Source organism: Diabrotica undecimpunctata, chromosome 2 (assembly GCF_040954645.1).
Source record: "Diabrotica undecimpunctata isolate CICGRU chromosome 2, icDiaUnde3, whole genome shotgun sequence".
In the NCBI taxonomy this organism is placed as follows: domain Eukaryota; kingdom Metazoa; phylum Arthropoda; class Insecta; order Coleoptera; family Chrysomelidae; genus Diabrotica; species Diabrotica undecimpunctata.
The window spans coordinates 130,516,026-130,538,479 of NC_092804.1; the positions used below are offsets into that span (position 1 = coordinate 130,516,026).

Genomic DNA, 22,454 nt, shown 5'->3' on the forward strand with positions numbered 1-22,454 from the left:
AAAAGTACTTATTATACCAAACGTGATAAAATAAAAAAGTGGAATAAAATTGTCTAAGTAAACGGGTTTGTACTTTAAAATCGAATATTACTGTGAAATTGCCTAGCGTAGCTAATTTCGCAAAACAATTAACTTCTATCTTGGAAACCTGCGATTTTTTTTTCCAGAGGTATTACTAAATATAATTATAGAAAATACGAATAAATATATTCAGCAAATAGCAAACAACTACACAAGAGAAAGAAATGCTAGACCTACAGACAGATGTAGTTAAAATAAGCGGCCTCTTAGCTTTATTATATATGAGTGGGTTTCTAAAAAGCAGTCATATCAGCGTAGATGATTTATGGGACAAATGTAGTTGTGGTATTGAAAGATCTGACTAACAATGATAAAAAAAACGATTAATTTTTTTATTGCGATGACTTCGCTTTGATGATTAACGCAATATCAAAGGAAACAAGAGGATAAGTTAGCTGCAGTAAGGAATATATTATAATTAAAAAAAAATGTGTCTATACCTACACCTACAGCCCTGGTGGCTTTAACAATTAACGAGATCTTACCAGGCTTTCCAGGGCGATATCCCTTTAAACAATATATCCCATCAAAACCCAATAAATATGGGATAAAGATTTTTAGTTTCATCGATATTCAAAGAATTTGTTAATTTATGTTGGACAATAGCCGGAGGGCCACGCAGGGTTTAAAATAATGCACAAGCTATCCTGGAAAAACTGATTATACCAATATCTGGTATATCGTGCAATGTAACATGTGATAATTGGTTTACCTCTCTTAGATTGATAGCATCACTTCTGCAAGACCATCAGTTATCTTTTGTTTGTACCGTCAGGAAAAACAAACGGGAATTGCCTATAAAATTTGTCAACACAAAGGCACGACCAGTATTTTGCAGTATGTTTGGGTTTACAGAAGATACGACAATTGTGTTGTATATTTCTAAAAAGGGAAAAATGTTATTCTGGCGTATTCAATTCATCACGATGACCAAATTGGTCCAAAAAGTGGTGAGAAATATAAGCTTGATATTAGTTTGTTTTATAATAATTTAACGAACGCCATGGTAGAGGCAGTTAATCAACATCTTTTAAACTACGATGTTTCAAGAAACACCAGAAGATTGTTTTTTAAACGTTAATGAATATTGGTGCCCTAAACTCGTAGGTACGTAATATATAACTCCTAAATAATTCCTATGAAAAATTATATCGGCGTGTATATTTAAAGAATCTGGCGTTAATATTAACCGAAAACCAATTCAAACGAAGATCCTTGATGACAAATCTACCTTTCCAAGTAGGTCAAAGGAGAGAAGAGGTAGAGTTACGTCAACTGATTTACCTGGAGGGGATTCTAACGACCCAAATATTAGAATAGGTGTTATCTTTGCGCAAATCAAAGTAAAATCAGATTTTTTTGTGTATATTATGTGTATATTATGTCTAAATGTCTTATGTCTGTTTTTTTATAAAGCACTCGCATTATAGGAGTTTGTGCAAAAATTGTTTATAAACGTATCTTGAATTACATTTTGATATTTTTAGATCAATTTTGCTGCATTTTATTGGTCTGTTTAGTTTTTATAAAGTAGTAATAATAAACGGTTTTTGTTTTTAATTATCGTGCACTAAAATAACTATTTTATTCTATGTAGATGAAAGATAATAAAATACGAAATTAGTTTATTGTTTATTAAAAAATTTGGAATCGGTATAACTGCTAAAAAAATCCAATATGGTATTTTTTTAAATTATACAAACAATACACTCGACTACGTATTAAATTTTACGGGCGTGACCAATGCAGTATTGCAATACAAATATATCTTATACTTTCCTTATTGTAGCAAGTTTATCCTGGTTTTTACGAGCAGCACTAGTTATTTTATTATCAAATCGAATAGACATTCATAATTTTTAAAATCTATTTCTCGACATGGCAGCGGTAAAAAACCAGCGTCGAATAGAAGCATTAAAAGACCATATTTCTATGGTAGACCATTTTTATAATGTATATATAAGCTTCTTGAATATTATGAAGACACATTATATATTTTGGATTCGTTGTAATTAACAAATTTAAAAAATCTATAAAAGAACCAATCCAATTAGGGACGTGCATTTACAATATTTCTTTGTCGTCGTTTACTGCTTGTTGCAATCGGTCTCCTTTTCCACTTAATACATATAACATTTTTTAAACACAGAAACAAAAATGGCCATTAAATAATTCCACCAACAATAGCAACAACAGTCATAAAACAAAAATTTTTGCATACATTAAAAGATTAGTATATCATAAAAAAGTATTTTTAAATTGTAATAAAATTGAAAGTGAAGCAATTAGAATTTGTTTTAATTATTGTATTTATATGGGCATAACAATCTAACAATGGATGTATAAGAATGGAGTTAGTACCTATAACATTGGATATTAAGTTGAGACTTCTAGTAGCTCTGTCTCTTAGGCGTAAGTACTTTAAGTAATTTATCGTCGCTAAGATGCAAAAGCTCATAACCCACAAATAATTTTTTTATATGAAAATAAAAAAACATTCTCTGCTTGTAAAAATTGTTAAACCTAAAAAGAATTATTGCTTTAATAATAATGTACTATTATATATTATAAAATACTTAATTCTTTAAATTTTATTTAAATTATTTTGGTCTAACGGTGGGTTACTAGCACTTGCTGCCAAATGATATTGCAAAATGTCTCTGAATTCAGACATTGTCTCAGGGTCAGAAGCGACCCCTATTGGGAGTCTTAAGTGCCATGCATGGTATAGTTAAAACCTTTAACATCACACCATCTTCAACAAAAATGTAACATAATAAATTTTGTACCATTTTAAGGATTTTTACCCAAATATTTAATGGATTGACTCATATATACTTGGTAACACACTGATGATTGACTTTTTACTCCAAAAAGTTCTGTGATATAGTCCGAAAAAGTATTTTTTAAAATGAATATTTTAACAGTAGAATTGGTGGAACAGTGCCTTAAAAACTATTTACTAGATTCAAAAAGGTATAGTCAGAGATATCCGCACAGAAGACATCCTTCGAAAATAGCTTTCGACCGCTTTGTTCCTTCGGGCAATATCCAGTACTTAAAACCATTAACACCCACAAGGGTTTTAACTAATAAAATGAATTTTGAGGTATGGTAGAGAATCCACAAATAAGTACGCACAATTGAGCAATCAGATAGACTTAAGTGCAGCAACTCTTCGAAAAATTATAAACAAAAACAAATTTTACCCATTTAAAATTCAGTCGCATCAGGAGTTAAAGGAAAATAATTTTCAAAGAAGGAAGAATTTTTATATGTGGGAAAAGGAAATGCAATGTCAAAGTATAATTTTTTTGATAAATATTTTATTTTCTGGCGAATCGACATTTTATCTTAATGGGTTCATTAATACACATAATTGTAATTATTACTCTGATGAAAATCTTCACCTATTTCGAGTCACGTTCCAGAATAGGTGGTCGTTGAATGTTTGCGGAGACATTGCTGGATCATAAGCTATTGGACCTTATTTCTTTTGACCAGACGATCACTGGCAATAAGTAATGTAAGTTGTTAACAGGCCAGTTACTTAGCTTGTTAAAGGATATTCCCTTGGGAATTAAAAGAAACACGTGGTTTTAACGTACGGATGACGGAGCATCACTTCATCGTACAAAAAATGTCCGTCATCGTACAAAAGACGTGTGCTAAATAATAACTACAGCGACACTTGAATTGGATACGGTGATACTGTGGAATGGCTTCAAGACTAACTCTACTGGACTATTTTTTCTGAATATCAAAAATATAGTTTACAAAGACGAACCCACAATATTATATGAAAATTCGTATACAAAATTCCCTTGCCAGCGTTGGATCTGAAATGTTACAAGACATTCGACAGTCCTTTATTAACTTTATACCACTGTGTCTTGAACATAATGGGCATTTTAAACATTATTTTGTATACTATACAGGGTGAGTCATGAGGAACTTTACATACTTCTACCATATGTAGAGTCCTCAGGGAGCATATCATGTGGCCACTAAAAAATGTCAACTCCTCTTCTTAATTAATTAACAGGGTGATTTGTGTAATTAACCATTTATTTCATTTTACTGTAGTGTTTATACGGCTCATTTGATTTTTTAAATTTTTGCATGATACAGTACACTACTATCAAGCATTCGACTGGTATTAGCTAAACTAAAAAATTCCAGGACTGGCTTTGGAAAAATTAATTTAGGGATTCGTATTAAATATTACACCCTGTATATATATTTTTTTAAATGCAATAAGTGATTTTCAAACTACATAAATAGCCAATGAAAACGACATATGCGACAATGTTGTCGCACTTTTATTAAATTTTTAGTGAACGATCAAATCTTACCAAAAATAGAACAACCATAATGAAGTATCAAATTATAAGGTAATTAATTTAAACAAATGTTATAAATTTCAAACATTTTAATTGAAATGATAAACTGAGTCACTGCACAACAATACTACTAACAATAACGAAGAACAATTTAAAAAAAAACTAAAAATATGTACATAGTTATGATAAACCCATAAATTAGAACTGGAAAAGATACAATAATGGTAACAAAATAAAAATAATTCAAAATAGATTTTCGAAATGGAATCCTGCAGCCTGTACACATTTTTGTTGCCGAATTGTTAATTGACGTATTGAATTACGGATACTCTGGGGATCGTTTCTAATAGTATTACAACAATGTATAATTCTATCAATTAATTGTTGTCGGTTATTAATATTCACTGCGTAAACTAGTTGCTTCAATCGTCCCCAAATATGGTAATCAACGGGATTGAAATCAGGGGACCTTGAAGGCCACGAAATAGGACCTGCACGTCCTATCCGCCTATTGCCATAAACATTATTGAGATGTTGTCTCACTGCCAGTAAAAAGTGTGGGGGTGCCCCATCATGCTGAAAATACATCCCTCGGATAGCAACGTTCGCGTTGGCAAGCAAATTCGGCAAAATATTTTGTAGAAAGTTCAAATAGATCTGCCCTGTTAAAGGACCATCAAAAAAGTGAGGACCTACTAATTGGTTATTTATGATACCAATCCACACGTTAACCGAAAACCTAAACTGAGAACGACGTTCTCGAATAGCATGGGGATTTTCTTCTGCCCACACATGTGAATTTCGTGAATTATTTATCCCGTCTCTGGTAAATTGGGCTTCATCTGTAAATAGTGTCATGTATAGCGTTGGTCGATTATTGTTAATCCATCTACAAAATTCCAACCTATCGATCTCATCTCCAGCATGTAGTCGCTGAACCATTTGAATGTGATATGGGTGTAGATTATTTTTTTGTAAGACTCTACTTACTTTTGATTGAGTAACATTGAGTTCTCGACTTACTTGTCTAGTGCTTATTGTAGGGTTCATAGTAACGGCGTCCATAATGTCATCTTCCTGCGCTTCATCTACATGTCGCTCTGTTGTTCCACTAGGAAAAGTGCCATTTTCTCGCAAATAATTAAAAACTGACCCAAATGTTGGATGACTGGGAGTTCGACGATTAGGAAATCTCCTGCGATATTCTCTACTAGCAACCCTACCATTCCCATTACAGAATCCATAAACAAATATTATGTCTGCATATTCTGTGGTCGAAAACTGATGTGGCATTTTGAACGAAAGTAACAAAAGCTATACCAAAACACAATGTACTTAACGTAGATATGACAGAAGAAATATGTATTCTTGTACACATAAATAACAATTGATAATGACAATAATGACAATGGGTATAAAATATCAAGAAACGTCAAACGGTCAACGCCAACCTTCATTTTAAACTTTTTTAGATTTATTTTTATTTAGTACAGTTGATGCAATGTATTATTATTTGACATAAAATTTTAATCATTTACAATCAGCAAAAACTAACACATATAAGAGGTTTGACTTTTTAATCAATTTAATTTATTATTTATCGAAAATAATGCCCCAATACGATCTATGAGTAAAAATTTAAAATTGAAAAACAATTGATTCTATCGTAGAGATAATACAAAGTGACAGTAAAGATGTTCATTTTCTACGTATTAGATTATGTTGTAGGAACTCATTTTAATTAAAATGTTTATAACATTTGTTTAAATTAATAACTTATAATTTGATACTTCATTATGGTTGTTCTATTTTTGGTAAGATTTAATCGTTCACTAAAAATTTAATAAAAGTGCGACAACATTGTCGCATATGTCGTTTTCATTGGCTATTTATGTAGTTTGAAAATCACTTATTGCATTTTAAAAAAAATTTATACAAGGTGTAATATTTAATACGAATCCCTAAATTAATTTTTCCAAAGCCAGTCCTGGAATTGTTTAGTTTAGCTAATACCAGTCGAATGCTTGATAGTAGTGTACTGTATCATGCAAAAATTAAAAAAATCAAATGAGCCGTATAAACACTACAGTAATATGAAATAAATGGTCAATTACACAAATCACCCTGTTAATTAATAAAGAAGAGGAGTTGACATTTTTTAGTGGCCACATGATATGCTCCCTGAGGGACTCTACATATGGTAGAAGTATGTAAAGTTCCTCATGACTCACCCTTTATATATAATATAGTATAATATAAAATAATATTTTGTACTAACTTTTACTAGCATTCGTTTTATTTAATCTTTGATATTTTGATTTATGTTAGGTTAGATTTATAAAATTAGATTATTATTTTATATAATTTTTGTGTGTTATATATTAGTTTGTACCCAAATATTTTATAATATATAAATTTATTATTAAAAAATCTGTGAAAACGTAAAATCTATAGTTCTTCTCTAAATATTTCTAAAACCAAATACGCTAGGTATTCACAACCTGATATCAAAAAAAAGTTGTAATATTTTCTACAAAATACAATAATAATAAACAGGGTGTTTCAATAACAAAAACTGGAAAATTTTGTATTTGAAAATAGTAATCCCACTGTATAGTTTATGGCTTCATGCCAACGATATTAAATTATTTAAAAATGACACTATACTAGAAAAACTTATGTCATTTGGATTTTTATTACTAATTCAGATCCCTTTAAATCCCACCATTTTTCTCAATAATAGTGTAAATATTTCAAACAATATCAACTTTACACCTATAAAACTTGATACATACTCTTCATAGATTTAAAAAATATACAGAGTGGCTCAAAAGTCTGAAAACGACCAATTATCTCGTAAATTACTAGTCATAATTTTACAAAATTTAAGATACACCTATTTTGGGATACATATTTGATATTTGCAATGTTGCCAGATTTGCTGTTTCTCTTATATTATTAGTAACTTTGGTTTTTCAAATTAATCACCCTGTATGTTCAGTCATTATTGGAATCTCCTATTCAATACTAGTTCAACCAATTTGTAACCAACTTGTTCAATAATACTTTCCCAAACCGATTTCCTATTCATAAGGCGACGGTACAAAAAACTACAAATCGATTTGAGGAATCTGGAGAAGTAAAAGATAGATGCCGACCAGGTAGACCGAAATGAGTTATAAATGACAACAAAACTTTAGGTATAATGCAAAGTTTTGTTGAAGATCCACATACATCCTCACGCAGGGTTGCACAAGTACATGATGTAGGTCGTTCTTCAGTCGTACGTATATTACGTAAGAATAAATCTAAACCATACGAAATTAACTTATTGCAAGAATTAAGTGAAGATGACTTCGATCGTAGATTAGAGTTTACTGAGGTAGTGATGGATAAAATTGAAAATGATAAAAATTTCGTTAACAGAATATCTTTCTCCGATGAAGCAACCTTTACACTGTGTAGAAGTGTAAATCGACACAATTTAAGGTACTGGAGTGACGTAAATCCACATTGGATGCGTAAAAACCATACTCAAAGACCACAAATATTAAATGTATGGTCAGGTATAGTAGGTACTCAGTTAATTGGGCCATTTTTTATTGAAGGAAATTTAACTTCAGATAGTTACGATTTGTTACTTAGAAATGAAATTGTACCTACACCGAGAAACTTGATTGGGTCCAATTTTGTTCAGATGTGGTTTCAGAAAGATGGAGCTCTAGCTCATTTGTGTGTAAATGTTTGGCGTTATTTGGTAGAATAGAATTTAGGTAGAATTGAATGGCCTCCACGTTCACCTGATTTCAATACTAAAGATTATTTTTATTGGTGATACTTGAAAAATTCAGTTGTCAAAACTAAATTAGCAAATCTTGCAGAGCTAAGGCAACGAATTATCAAGGAATCTCGAATAATTTTTAGACAATCATGGAGACATGTGGTAGACGCATTTTACTGTCGATTAGGGTACTGTCAACTCACAAATGGAGCACATTTTGAACATTTGAGAAAGTAATCATTATGTTAAAAAATGTTGTAATCTATTAATTGTCATGTTTTAATGTAGTTGAAAATAGTTAGTATTAAAACATTTATTAAGAAAATTAGGCGTTGCCAGACTTCTGTTTTATGTATTTAAGATCTTTCAGACTACATAAAATCATAAGTGTTACATATGGTTGAACTCGTATTAAATAGGAGATTCCAATAATGACTATACATACAGGGTGATGAATTTGAAAAACCAAAATTACTAACAATATAAGATAAACGCCAAATCTGACAACATTGCAAATATCAAATGAATCTCCGTATCTCAAAATAGGTATACCTTAAATTTTGTACAATTATGACTAGCAATTTATGAGATACTTGGCGGTTTCCAGACTTTTGAGTCACTCTGTATTTAAAAACACTAAGTATGTAGGGTGGGTGAAAAAACACAATTTTGGTCCGTTGTTCCGACTTACCCTGTATAATCGAAAACTATTTTATATTAAAGACGTCTTTGATATACATCATTTTCTTTATAAACATTTTTTAAATACTTCATAATTTAGCCGTAATAAAAGAAAGCCAGAGGTTTGGCGACCCTGTATTTTAACGTTTAAGGTAATTTTATATCAGATTGTCACTGTGTATTTTTGTTGTATTGGAATTTTGCCATTAGTCTTATTTATATGTGGCTGGTATAAATAATTATTTATACAAACCTCTATAATTTTATCAGTATATCACCAAAATGGAACATTTTGAAACCTACTAATTTCATTTATTTTCGGTCGTGCAATTAAAATAATTGAGCAGATTATACTGTAACTAGATACAATTTGTGCAATATGAACAAAACACAGTAATAAATAGTAATATAATCCTAAACCAAAGTAACAATGTCATCATCATATTTTCAACTAATTATTTGTTTTTCGGTTTGGAATACGGACATAAATTTATAGATATAAAATGACGTTTTCTTCTCTTTTTTAGCTCTGCTTTTGCTCTACGACGTGACGAACAAGACGAGCTTTGATAATATACGAGCTTGGCTAGGCGAAATACGAGAATACGCACAAGACGATGTCGTGATTATGTTATTAGGTGAGTAAAGATATATGTATATATTGATTGAAAAAGTTTTAAAGGGATACTAAAACCAATACAGACGACTAAAAAATATTGGTCACAAATAGCTAGTAACAAAGAATCGTTGTGTATTATGTACTATTTGAATAGGTTGTAAAAGTAGTTGACTGTATATGTATCAAAAATATTGTCATTATTATATTTTAACGCAGGCCTTATTTGAAGCCAAGCATCTATACTGGCGTTATATTACTTTTATTTCTCCGCAGTAAAATGCTGAGGCGACTGAGGCGATCGTATGGAACTAGCGCCACAATAGCAGTTCTTAACATCAATCCACTATTCTCGATATAAATATATATATATATATATATATATATATATATATAGATATATATATATATATAGATATATATATATATATATATATATATATATATATATATATAGATATATATATATATATATATATATAGATATATATATATATATATATATATATATATATATATATATATATATATATATATATATATATATAAGAAATACTGGATATTATTGACTGCCGATATAAACAAACAACACAGTTTATTAGGGCTGCAGTCAGTAGGTTTGGCCGGGATGTTATAGAAACACTCTTTTGACTTTTGGTCGAGCTTTCGGAATTCTTTTATGCCTTCTTCAAGACACTGTAATTAGAAGAAAGTGTAAATGTTTACAACATATCTCAAATTGTCATTACAACTTACTAGTCGTTGAGATTATTTTTCTAAAGCTACGACACTTAACATTAAAAACACACATATAAAATATAACATTTAAAATAATGGACAATATACATTTTAAAATTTAGTTGGAAAGTTAAAATTTTGTTAGTGACATCTTTTCATGGTGTGTTTTGACTGATCCATAGAGAACAGAAAAAAAAAACAAAAATAGTGTGATTAAAAAGTAATTAGGAGTTCCTGCTATTATATTAATGGAAGTAGTATCTTAAACCTGTCTTGATAGTAGGCAACATGTTTTGTATGCTGGTGTATTACGGTGTGTATGTGTAAAAGTAAATCTTTATTTTATTTTTGATGTTTTGTCAGTAAGTAACAATAAATGTTGCTCAATTTATCTATGTCTGACTTTTTATTTATACAAGACGTATTAGATTTTATGAAACACATTTCCAAGAAAACACGTTTTGAATGGTTTTTTTCTTTAGCCAGAATACAGGAATCCTCGAAATTAAATTCATGTTTTAAAGTTAATGCATGTTCTGTGAGCGCACATGCGTTTATCTTTTTGGTTTTTATGTCGCTGCGATGTGATATTACTCTATTGTGACAATTACGAGATGATTCTCCGATATACACGTTTTTACAGTTGGCACTATAGAATAAACAACATTCGATGACTCCTGTATTGTGAAAGGATCCTTTGTCTTTGTATATATATATATATATATATATATATATATATATATATATATATATATATATATATATATATATATATATATATTTGTACCCCGGAGCCGGAGGTAATGGACACTATGTCTATATTTTCTTACTTTTTCAGGAGAGCAGTTTTAACATTTTTTTAATTTGTAATCAGTAAATACTGAAATGTTTCTTATATTTAACCAAGATTAATATATTATTATTGTTGTGTGTATAATCGTTTTTCCTTGCAAGTGTTATATTTATAGTGTTGTTTACCTCTAACAACTTTTTTAAATACTGTGACATTGCATGTTAAGGTCTCTACAAAATAAAGAAGACAAACACATTAAACAGCCTATACTATTATTTTATTAGAGACAACTATTATAATGTTATAATAATTAAGTACTCAAAATTATTAAATAGGCTCCGTATCATCTTCATTTTCTTGGGGGTAATCGTTTGTGACTACATCGCTATGTGTTAAACTTTGATAAAACGCATGACAAACCGACGGAACAAAAGGCAATAGTGCAATTAAGTCATTGTACTTCTGTTTTGTGATTGGTAATGGGATTACTGAGACTTGATTTAATTGGGCTGGAAACGTTACTTGCTGTCTTCAATACCTTATGAAGTCGACCTCATACATATTTTGATTATTGAAATCGGTCTTATACAAGAGTTTCCCAATGTGGTCTTGTTGGACTTGTTGGAAAATACATATTAACATGTTGAGAGTAGAACAGGCTCTTTGTTATTATTCTTTTTTCTACTTACAAAAGAAGGATTAGGTGATAGTTTCTTATCGAACAGCGTTTTAAAGTTTTTGAAATCTGTGTATTTACCTGGTGTTTGCCTAACTAGCTGTTGCCAGTCCCATGGTGTTAAAATGGCCAAATTGGAAAGTTTCTTTCTTTTTCTCTCGATCAAAGCATAGACACTGTCTGCTTCTATATGCGTGTGCCCTTTCAGTAAAAACTTTTAAGTGGTCATCTTTATTTGAGGGTACATATGCAGTATCCAAAAATAGAACATTATAATACTTATATTTTTATTTTGTCCATAGCAGTTCTTGGTCGAAAGAGTGATGTCCTGTCGAAAGAAGAATCACTGGCATCCTATATTGTAAAATTTAATGTCCAAGGCTTCCTTTTGTAGAAACTAATACAATTGTTTTTTAGTGGTGAAGGCAAACATTTTTGAAAATCACCAGAGAGTACTTTGTGTTTTTTGATGAATCTTTAGTAATTATAAAGTCCAATTGTTTTAAGTTTTACTGGTTTCGGTTTTATTGATTGTCGTGTGTCTACCTCTTTGATCAGCTTTAATTAAACCTCCTGGCTCAATTTTTTTCAAAATATTCACTACTACTAAATTAGATATACAAAGTGAGTTTAAAAACATAACCTTGTACACCTTCAATCGCTGATTGTTCATTGTAAAATGGTAGTGTAGTGTATTATTTTTAGATTTGGTAGAGTTTGGGTCTTTTTTCTTGATCGAAGAGTAGGGTAGATGCCGACACATGAGAAGATAAATTATTTTTTAATATCTGAAACCTTTGTCTCAGTCCAATATAAGTTGAAGATTTTTTGTCTTTCGTATTCTGCCAATCTTTCAGAGCATTTCAAACGTCACATGCAAGGAGGCTTTAACATTTTTGCAGGCATGTTTTCGCCTCTTTGACTGAGATACTCTTTTTCATCAGCTATTTTTCGTTTGCCAACATTACAGACCCAATTTTGTTCATTCACTACACCTTTTCTACCTTTTTGTTTGCACTTAGTTACATTTTGTACCTTTCTTCTGACACTTTTCTCTTCTTCTAAAATAACTTCATATCATTATCTTTTACCTTTGTTTTCGCTAATTTACCTATACGTCTCACATCATTGTCATCTGATTCTGAGATTTTATTACTTAAAGGCTCATAGGTTTTATCAATATTCGAATCATCATCTCCAAACAAATTATCATCTTCGTCCACTTCTTTACCATTACCTTGAAAGGTAGTGACCAGGTGGTTCTTAAATAAATGCAGCCTTATAATTATATTATAGTCTAATTTTGTAGGCCTATAATTGGCCAACACAAAAATAATCCTTATAACCAAAGACCGGAATTTACTAAGCAATTTCTATTACTCCCATTAAAAAAATATAGATAAGGCACCATACGTTTACCCGAATCTGTTGGTATCAACAACAACAATTATTATTGTGATACCGGTTGCGCTTAATGGTAAATAAATTTTGCCCAATCTATTGCAGTATTTTATTCCTACGAGTACATAGTGCGAATTGCTTAGTAAATTCCTGTCTCTGCTCACAACGCAATAACATAAATGGCACTGCATGTTACTTAAATACGTTACAACAATCATACATTCTTCTTCTTCTCGTAGCACTACAACCCGGGGTGGGTTTTGGCTGACTGCACAACTTGCTTCCATCTTGAACGGTCGTCCATAATAGTTGGGTCAGTGGACAACCCCATTGTTCTTAGATCTGACCATATATTGTCTCTCCATCGCATTCGTAGACGTCCTAAGGGCCTTCTTCCTGTGGGGGCTTCCTCCCATATTAACTTGGCAAGGCGGTTATTAGGGAGTATATGGACAGCGTTCTTAGACGTTGGGATTTAATCTCTTGGACTATATCGCCTCTATACATCTGCTTGACCTCAGCATTTTGTTCTTATGTAGTATTGGTTGCTATTAATGTCGTGATAAGGCACAAAGATTCTTCTGAGGATTTTCCTCTCAAAACATTAAGTTTTCTTTCAGTTTCTTTGGTCAGGGTCCACGTCTCACACCCATACATGAGCACCAGTCTAATCACCGTTGTATATATTCTAATCTTTGATGTTCGTGTTAACAATCATACATGGTTATTAAAAAAAAACTGACACAATTCTTTACTAGTAACAAAAATATTCTAACTGATACTTCTATTTTAACGTTAAGTACATAAAATGTAGGTACTGTTTGAAATTCTGAGACCTATACAAAAAAATATACGAAAATGGTTGCGTTTCGATTTAATCTGAGTTTCTTACCACTCCCTGACACGTGTTTCTGGGTCTTCCCGTCATCAGAGAGAGCTTGTAAGAAAACTCAAACTAAACCAAAACGCACCGATTACTCTAGCAATTATAGAAAAAATAATTACCAGAGTATGCTACTAGAGACATCTAGTGATGAAAGATGAAAAATGTGTCGATAGCAATTAAAGTAAATTGTATACTCACGCTTAATCAAGCCATTAAGAGCGATGCTGGGAATATTTATATTCCACTATGCATCAACAATTTACTCATATAAATTACCATCTTTCTTGTACTCATTGCGTCGAGTAAGAACGATAAATATACGAAAATGGTTGCGTTTCGATTTAATCTGAGTTTCTTACCACTCCCTGACACGTGTTTCTGGGTCTTCCCGTCATCAGAGAGAGCTTGTAAGAAAACTCAAACTAAACCAAAACGCACCGATTACTCTAGCAATTATAGAAAAAATAATTACCAGAGTATGCTACTAGAGACATCTAGTGAGCATACTCTGGTAATTATTTTTTCTATAATTGCTAGAGTAATCGGTGCGTTTTGGTTTAGTTTGAGTTTTCTTACAAGCTCTCTCTGATGACGGGAAGACCCAGAAACACGTGTCAGGGAGTGGTAAGAAACTCAGATTAAATCGAAACGCAACCATTTTCGTATATTTATCGTTCTTACTCGACGCAATGAGTACAAGAAAGATGGTAATTTATATGAGTAAATTGTTGATGCATAGTGGAATATAAATATTCCCAGCATCGCTCTTAATGGCTTGATTAAGCGTGAGTATACAATTTACTTTAATTGCTATCGACACATTTTTCATCTTTCATCACTAGATGTCTCTAGTAGCATACTCTGGTAATTATTTTTTCTATAATTGCTAGAGTAATCGGTGCGTTTTGGTTTAGTTTGAGTTTTCTTACAAGCTCTCTCTGATGACGGGAAGACCCAGAAACACGTGTCAGGGAGTGGTAAGAAACTCAGATTAAATCGAAACGCAACCATTTTCGTATATTTATCGTTCTTACTAGACGCAATGAGTACAAGAAAGATGGTAATTTATATGAGTAAATTGTTGATGCATAGTGGAATATAAATATTCCCAGCATCGCTCTTAATGGCTTGATTAAGCGTGAGTATACAATTTACTTTAATTGCTATCGACACATTTTTCAAAAAAATATACAATGCTAAATATTTGAGGTTTGAAAAATACTAAATCAGTGTTATTAAACAATAGCTTATCTGTAGGTGTTGTTTCATTAGAAATATTACATGACAGTAATTGTAGTATTCCTTTCCCATAAGAGTTCGGATCCATTTTGCAATTATTAAACAACGGATGTATTGTACAACTTTTAACAATCTAACACTATTGCGAACCAAATAAAATGGCTACAATTAGTTCGTGACAATTTTACCAGGCACCAGGGTACATAACACTATGCACTGATGGTAAATAACAGTACACACATTTAGTAGAGGTAAACAACACCAAGTCCACATGATGTTGTTCCTCTGACTGGAAGTGGACTTGGTGTTTATTAAACAGTCGGTAACTTGCCGTAGAATTTTCTTTGGACATAGTATGGTTAAACTCTCTGTAAATCGAGAAAACTTATATTCAAAAGTGCAATAATCCCCATAAAAATGGACATATATGATTTTACTGCGTTTAGTAGTCCTGTATAAAGACAGTTGTAATCTTCTGCCATAAAAACTATACTTTTATGCATTTTCAAATCAGGAATAGTGGTCTTAGTGTTTTTCTATCAATAATTGAGGTGTTTATTTTAAAGATAACTTAAACTTGTATATTATAAGCTAATATAATATAAGCGCTTTTATAATCTTAATTTGAGAGTACTATAATACAATATATAGGGCCGGACAACTCAGACGGTAGAGTGTCTGACTATCATGCAGAAGGCCGGGAATCGATGCTCAGCACCCAAACATCTAGATGATTGATGAACAAAAAGCAAGGGTAATAATAATGAGTTAAAACGAACCCCTGGCCTTGTTTCTTGACTTGTATTCCGTAAGTTCAAAAAATTGCAGACTACCCTGTTATGATCCCAAAGCTACACTAGCGATATAAAAGGATACTATTATTATTTTACAGATTTAGGCATACAGCTCTCACTCCCACTAAGGGGAAAATTCACTCATCCCAGATACCTACGGTATCAAAAGGATTGAGCTCCGGTGGGCCTCTTTACATGTTATTGAGCCCTAGGTTACTTGGTATGCGATAATATCTCTCAAAAATTTTTGTAAAAATCTGGACTTCAAGAGTAATTATTATCATGATTGTATTACAATATAGTTTCCATCTTATCTTCTCTCTAACACCCTGCTCACTTGTTACTCACGTACAAAAACTTAAAAAACTATATTGTAGCTATCGTCTTATATATAAAAATTCGTAAAACGTATAACATAGGTGTATCCGACAAAACGTGTCGATATCAATTTTTTAGAAAAAGGACAAAACAAAGTAAATAGCCTGTCGCCATAAATAACATTGTAATAAATGAAATAGAAATGGCCAAAATTCAATATCGAACGGTCCGTGGCGTGTCTCCTGTGGTTTGGTCTAAGCAATCTGATTATAAATGCTGTCAATGTCTGACCGAAACCAATAAACGTAGTGCTGAGGCTATAAAATGAAATAAATCGCATACAGCATGTTTGAGTTTCAATAAAAAATAATAAACTTGTTTTCTTTTATTGAAAATTGTAACAAGTGATAAAATAATCAGAGCCATCTAGTTAAATAGCTTGTTTCATTTAATGAAGCTAAACTACAAAATATATAGCTACTTTCATACTTTATAAAGTTTACAAAACTTCCATATTTCATGTTTTTTTTTTTTGAAAAATGGCTTTGGCAGAGCCAATTAGCCAGACTTGTTTGTGTTTATTGGTAAAATCGACTGAATTTTAATTATTATTGATTGCAGATTCATTTTGCAGTCAAAATTTTCTTGTCATCAGTTATCAATTTTAGTAATACATGTAAATACCTAATATTTTTATGGATACATAAATTTTGTTGTGATATGTTTTTATTTTGTTTTTTATTCTTTTATTTTCTGGTTTTTTTGTTTCGTTTTCTTTTTTTTTGTTTTGTTACTTTTTTTTGTATTTTTTGTGTTGTGTTCTATTTCTATTTTTTTATTTCTATGTTTTTTTTTCTTAATTTGTGGTATAATTTTCTTTTGTTTTTTTTTAACCCTATTAACAGATTATGCCTATATACTATTTACAACTTGTATTTACATATTTTAACATGTTTGTAAATGCAATGAAGAATTTTCATATTATTTGAAAATATTAAAAGATTCAGGTTTATTTGAAAACAACACTTGGAATTTATTAGTTCCTTATAAAGTTCGTTTATACTATTAATTTGTACATCACATTCTAATACAATATGTGTTAGATCACCTATCTTGCCACAAGTACAATTGGGAGTATTTGATAAGCCGATTCCATGCATGTAAGATGGCGCAAGAACATGATTTGAGCTAAGCCGATTAATAGTCTTTTAAAATGTCGATTAAATTCTGTGTAGAACCATCTTCTTGAGGGTATCCTAGGGTTACAATGATAGAAGTTTAAGCCAGTCTTGCATTCTCTGTAATGTAAATGCCAAAGTTTTTGTCTACTAACTGTGTCAATATCTGTTGCTGGAATTAAATTTTTATTTACTTTTTCTCCAAGCATATATGCTGATTTAGCCAAATTGTCAACGATTTCATTGCCTTTTATTCCCGAATGACCCTTAATCCATGTAATTGTTACATTTAGTCCTAATTATAAAGTTTCATATAGAATTTTTACAAATTTTCAGTTCAATGTGGTTTATGTGTTTGACTGTTTGAATGTCGTTAAATCTGTCGACCACGCTTTTACTGTCAGTAAATATAACATAGTTGCTAGTCGGATTGAGTACTACATACTAAAGAGCAAACAATATTGCCATCATTTTTGCTGTGTATATTGAGCATTCACTGGGTAAGCTATACTGGTGATGGTAATTTTTATTTTCGTGGAACATTGCACAGCCCGTTCCATTTGCATCTTTTGACCCATCAGTAAAAATGTATCAATAATTTGTCCACTTTTTTTTTTAAATAATTATATCAAACATATTTGGAAGTAAATCTGAGTTTAAGTAACATATTTTAACCTTTCTAGAAAATAGTATTTTTGCCATTTCACCGTATAGGGCGGAATTTGGCTTTTATAGAGAATATCGTTATATTTAACCGTACTTAGATAGCTTTCTACCAAAGGTATAGATTTTTTAGTTCTCCAGTACCTATGGGTGAGGTCTAAAACTGATAGGTCATGAAGATCTTGAAGGTATTTACAATTTTTGGACATAATTCGGATTGTAAATCTGGAGGTTCCACCGCTTTATTTTTCATTATTTGAACTGGAGTGGATATTAAATAACCTAGGCATAATCTCAGGCATTTATTTTTTTTAACTTCAAGTTTGTTTATATGTGTATTGGCCGCTGATCCAAATAAATGAGATTTATAGTCGAAAATCGGCCTGATTATGTTACGATAAAACATCAAAGCAATATTTGGGTCTGCTCCCCAATTTATTTTACAAAAATATCTTAAAATGTTCATTGAGTTTTCCGATTTTTTAACAATTTGATGAATGTGTTCTTTCCATAATAATTTCCTGTCTAGATAGGTACCAAGATACTTAATACAGTTTTTTATAGGGAAATTAAATTTTCCCACATTAAGATTGCATTGTGGAACTCTGTTTTTGTGAAAAGTAACATACCTCAGTTTTTGTGTCAGAAATTAATAATCCTATTTCCACCTATTTCTTCAGAGTACTGATTTACAAGTTCTAATGTGACTTTCAAATTATCCTCACAGGTAAGTACTTAACAATTTTCCTGCTGTATATAAAACAATAAAATCAGCATACTGAAGAATTTTTGTATGGTTGGGTATACTAACTTGAAGATCTATGTTGTACAGGATATATAAAATCGGGCTTAAAATACTCCCCTGTGGCAATTCAATATTAGTTAGTCGGGGGTATGAAAATTCCTTATTATTAATTTTTAAAAAAGTTAGTGTATTAGAATATAAAGATTTTAAAAAAGAGAGCAAATGATCTAGGGATCGATATACAACGATTTTTGGTAAAGAATGTCTAAATTAGCATTATCAAAAGAAGCGGAAATATCAAGGAACGCAGCTGATGTAGACTTATTTGATGTAAAATTAAGCTGAATTGAAGTAACCAGAGCTGTAGTTGCATTTTGCGTGGACCTAGACTTGCGAAAACCATATTGGGAACTTGGAAGTATACCATCGTGTTTTAGCCAATGTTCAAATCTATTTGTAAATATTTTTTTGAATGTTTTTAAAAGACATCAAGATAAGGAGATAGGTCGGTAAGAACTTGGATAACGTTCTAGTCTGCCAGTTTTTTTAATCGGAATTACCAGGTACTCTTTTCAACTATTTGGTACTGGTGTCTTATTTGTCCAAATATTGTTGAAAATCTTTACTAGTGAAAGTTTTATTCTATAGGTAAGTTGTATAACAGCGAATATGACACATTGTTAATACCTAAAGAAGTATTATTTCTTTGTTTAAGGGCTCGATGCAATTCCCATAGATGAAAATTTTTGTCAAAATTGTGGTTTTGTCTGAGTACTGTTTGGATATGTTCTTGTACAGTGTCGTCATTTGGAATCCATGCCGGAGCAATTTTTCTGTGTAATTCCTGTAACCATGTATCTTCGGGGTCAATAGGTACTTTGTTGGCTTGTTTGCGGTTTTTAAAACAATTAACTTTTCGCCAGACAAAAAAGTAGCAAGTTTTCAAAATTGCATAGGTATCAACAACTGTAAAGTTGAGCCATCACAGTCTTAGATGGTCAGAAAGCAATACGTTTCCTTCTTACCTTCTTACCAAATTCAAAAATAAATACGTTATGTTCAAAGGATCTGTGAAAAACTTCCGTAAATTGTCTTCCTTGAATACATAGGCCTTCTTGGCTACGTCATTCTTGCTAATTGTCGTCATAAAAGCATACACTTTCACAAATGATTTTAGATCGACCCCTTTGTTTATGTTCAACATACTTTGCAATTTAGAATGGATAGCCCGCATAGTCAACGGCTTGTACTGTTCCGACATTTTTTAAACAAGCACAACTCTTTTATCTGTATTTGTTACCTTTTGCTCTTTTATCCATTTAATGAGCTTGTCAGAGCTATTCTTTTTCATAAGCGTCTTCTAATTTTTGCGGCATTAACGGTGTTTCTGCTATACTATTTAGGTAATTAATTTTAGAACTTATTTTTAAGCAATATACAACCAGTAATAACAAATAATCTTATGTGACAGATTGCAAATTAATTTTTGTTTTTTCATTTCCATAACAACGAAAGGTATAGGTACTGATGTACATCACAAATTCAACCATTTTACATTATTATAAAACGTAATGAAAATTATAAAATGTTATTTTCATTACAGTCAATTGTGCTTAATCACAAATAAACACTATTTGTAGTTATATACTCGTATAATTTATTCAAGCATTAAAAAAGTTCCTGAAAAAACTGACAAAAAATAACTAGTAAAATAAATAAAAAAAAATCTATACACTTATTCTTTTTGATGAGGAATATGCAAAAAATAAAACCAGCACTCTACAAACATTGACTTAAATAAACTCCCTAAGAAGGATTGACAATCTACTAATTACTTTGCATTAGGTGGGGATTAACAAAACGAAGTCGAATACACCAACTAATTTAATAGTTGAAAAGCTAGTCACTTAATACGCCTTAGAATGTACTGTGCAACATGGAAATTTATGGAGCCAAAATAAAAGGAAAATGGGGTTACAGAAATTCAGTGCTTCGTAAATTTAAGATATATTTATATAATAATATTAATATTTACTAATTAGAATCACTGAGGATTTAGTTATTAGAATAAATATGAAGAAAAACGTAAATATGAGACAATGAGTAATGAGTGAGTCGATATTTTAAGGAGACAAATAAAATATTGATATATTTTTAAACCACAATAATATAAACTTAAATTTGTATTAAAAAATTCTTTATAAAAGGTACACTTATTTAAAAGAACCCTTATGGGCTAAATCACAAAATTTTTTCGAACTAAATAGTCCATTTTCAGTGCTGCTGCTAGGTATACATGTTTATAGCTACCAAATATATGGATGAAAACCCTTTAAATGTTATTTAGTTGATAGTAAATTACATTGTTAATGAGGGTTGCTGGTCCTGAAACGTAGTCTCTAGCAACTATTCGAGTTGCTACCTAAAGTCCGTTTAGAGACTACATCTCAGAACCAGCCACTCTTGTTGAGAGCTTTCGTTGCCATGGAGTAAATCTGCTTTAAATTTTAATATCACACACATTTATTAGCAATAATGTAATTTACTACCAATTAAATACATTTCAAGGGTTTTTACCTAAATATTTGGTGGCTATAAAGATGTATACCTAGCAGCAGCACTAAAGATGAACCATTTATTTCGAAAAAGTTCTGTGATTTAACCCGTAAGGGTTCTTTTAAATAAATAAATAAATATGTATATAATATACAGCTGACATATACAAGTGGTCGGATATGCAGATCACATAGACATTATTGCTAGGTACACAGAATCTCTGATCGAAGCACTTCGATCACTAAGGGCGTCTGCACTGAGAATGGGATTAAAAATAAACGCACAGAAAACCAAGTATATGTATTGTACTAGATCAGGCAATCAGATACCTAGACTATTAATTGATGATCTGGAACTGGAAGGTGTGGACACCTTCGTCTACCTGGGCTCGCTGCTGACCAAAGACAACAATGTCAGCGAAGAAATTAAAAGGAGAATAGTGCTTGCCAATAAGTGCTATTATGGCTTGAGGACACAGATGGCCCTAAAAACTACCCAGTATTTTAACTGTTACTGCCTTTTCATATTTTTTTCTTATTTCTTTATTACTCATTTCATTGACATTCCACTTTTATGTGGGTTTTTCTGTTTTGTTTCAATTTTAACTTTTTGTCTTATAGTGGCTGTGATCATGTATTGGCCGAATCTGCACACGCACCTCTAAATGTTCTTACATCTTTTATTGACAATTGTTTACGTTTATTAATCATTGGGTGATCAATTTGACTGTATAATTTCTGATCTGGTAACCCTAATGCTACCTTATGTATTTTAGGGTGTTCAAATTTTGTTGAGCTTATTAACAAATTTGTTCTTGTTGCTAGGTTACATAGTCTTTGCCCATTGTCATTTGTGTTTTCGTGTATTGTATGCTTTCTTGCAATTTGTTGTAAAAAGCCCTCTTTTTCAATCTGGTCGTTAAGCTCTCCTAGTACAAATATGGCATCTTCTTTGGGTATTTTTTC

The 22,454-nt window shown here is 31.2% G+C and overlaps 1 protein-coding gene across 5 annotated transcripts in view; it reads left to right on the forward strand.

The window, feature by feature from the left end:
• Nucleotides 1-22,454, forward strand: part of LOC140434875 (ras-related protein Rab-37-like) — a 258,107-nt gene that overhangs the window by 213,969 nt on the left and 21,684 nt on the right. For all 5 annotated transcript variants that reach the window (XM_072523471.1, XM_072523472.1, XM_072523469.1 and 2 more), the window contains one exon: nt 9,414-9,524. In XM_072523471.1, coding sequence (XP_072379572.1) covers nt 9,414-9,524 — 111 coding nt within the window. The remainder of the gene's footprint in view (nt 1-9,413; nt 9,525-22,454) is intronic.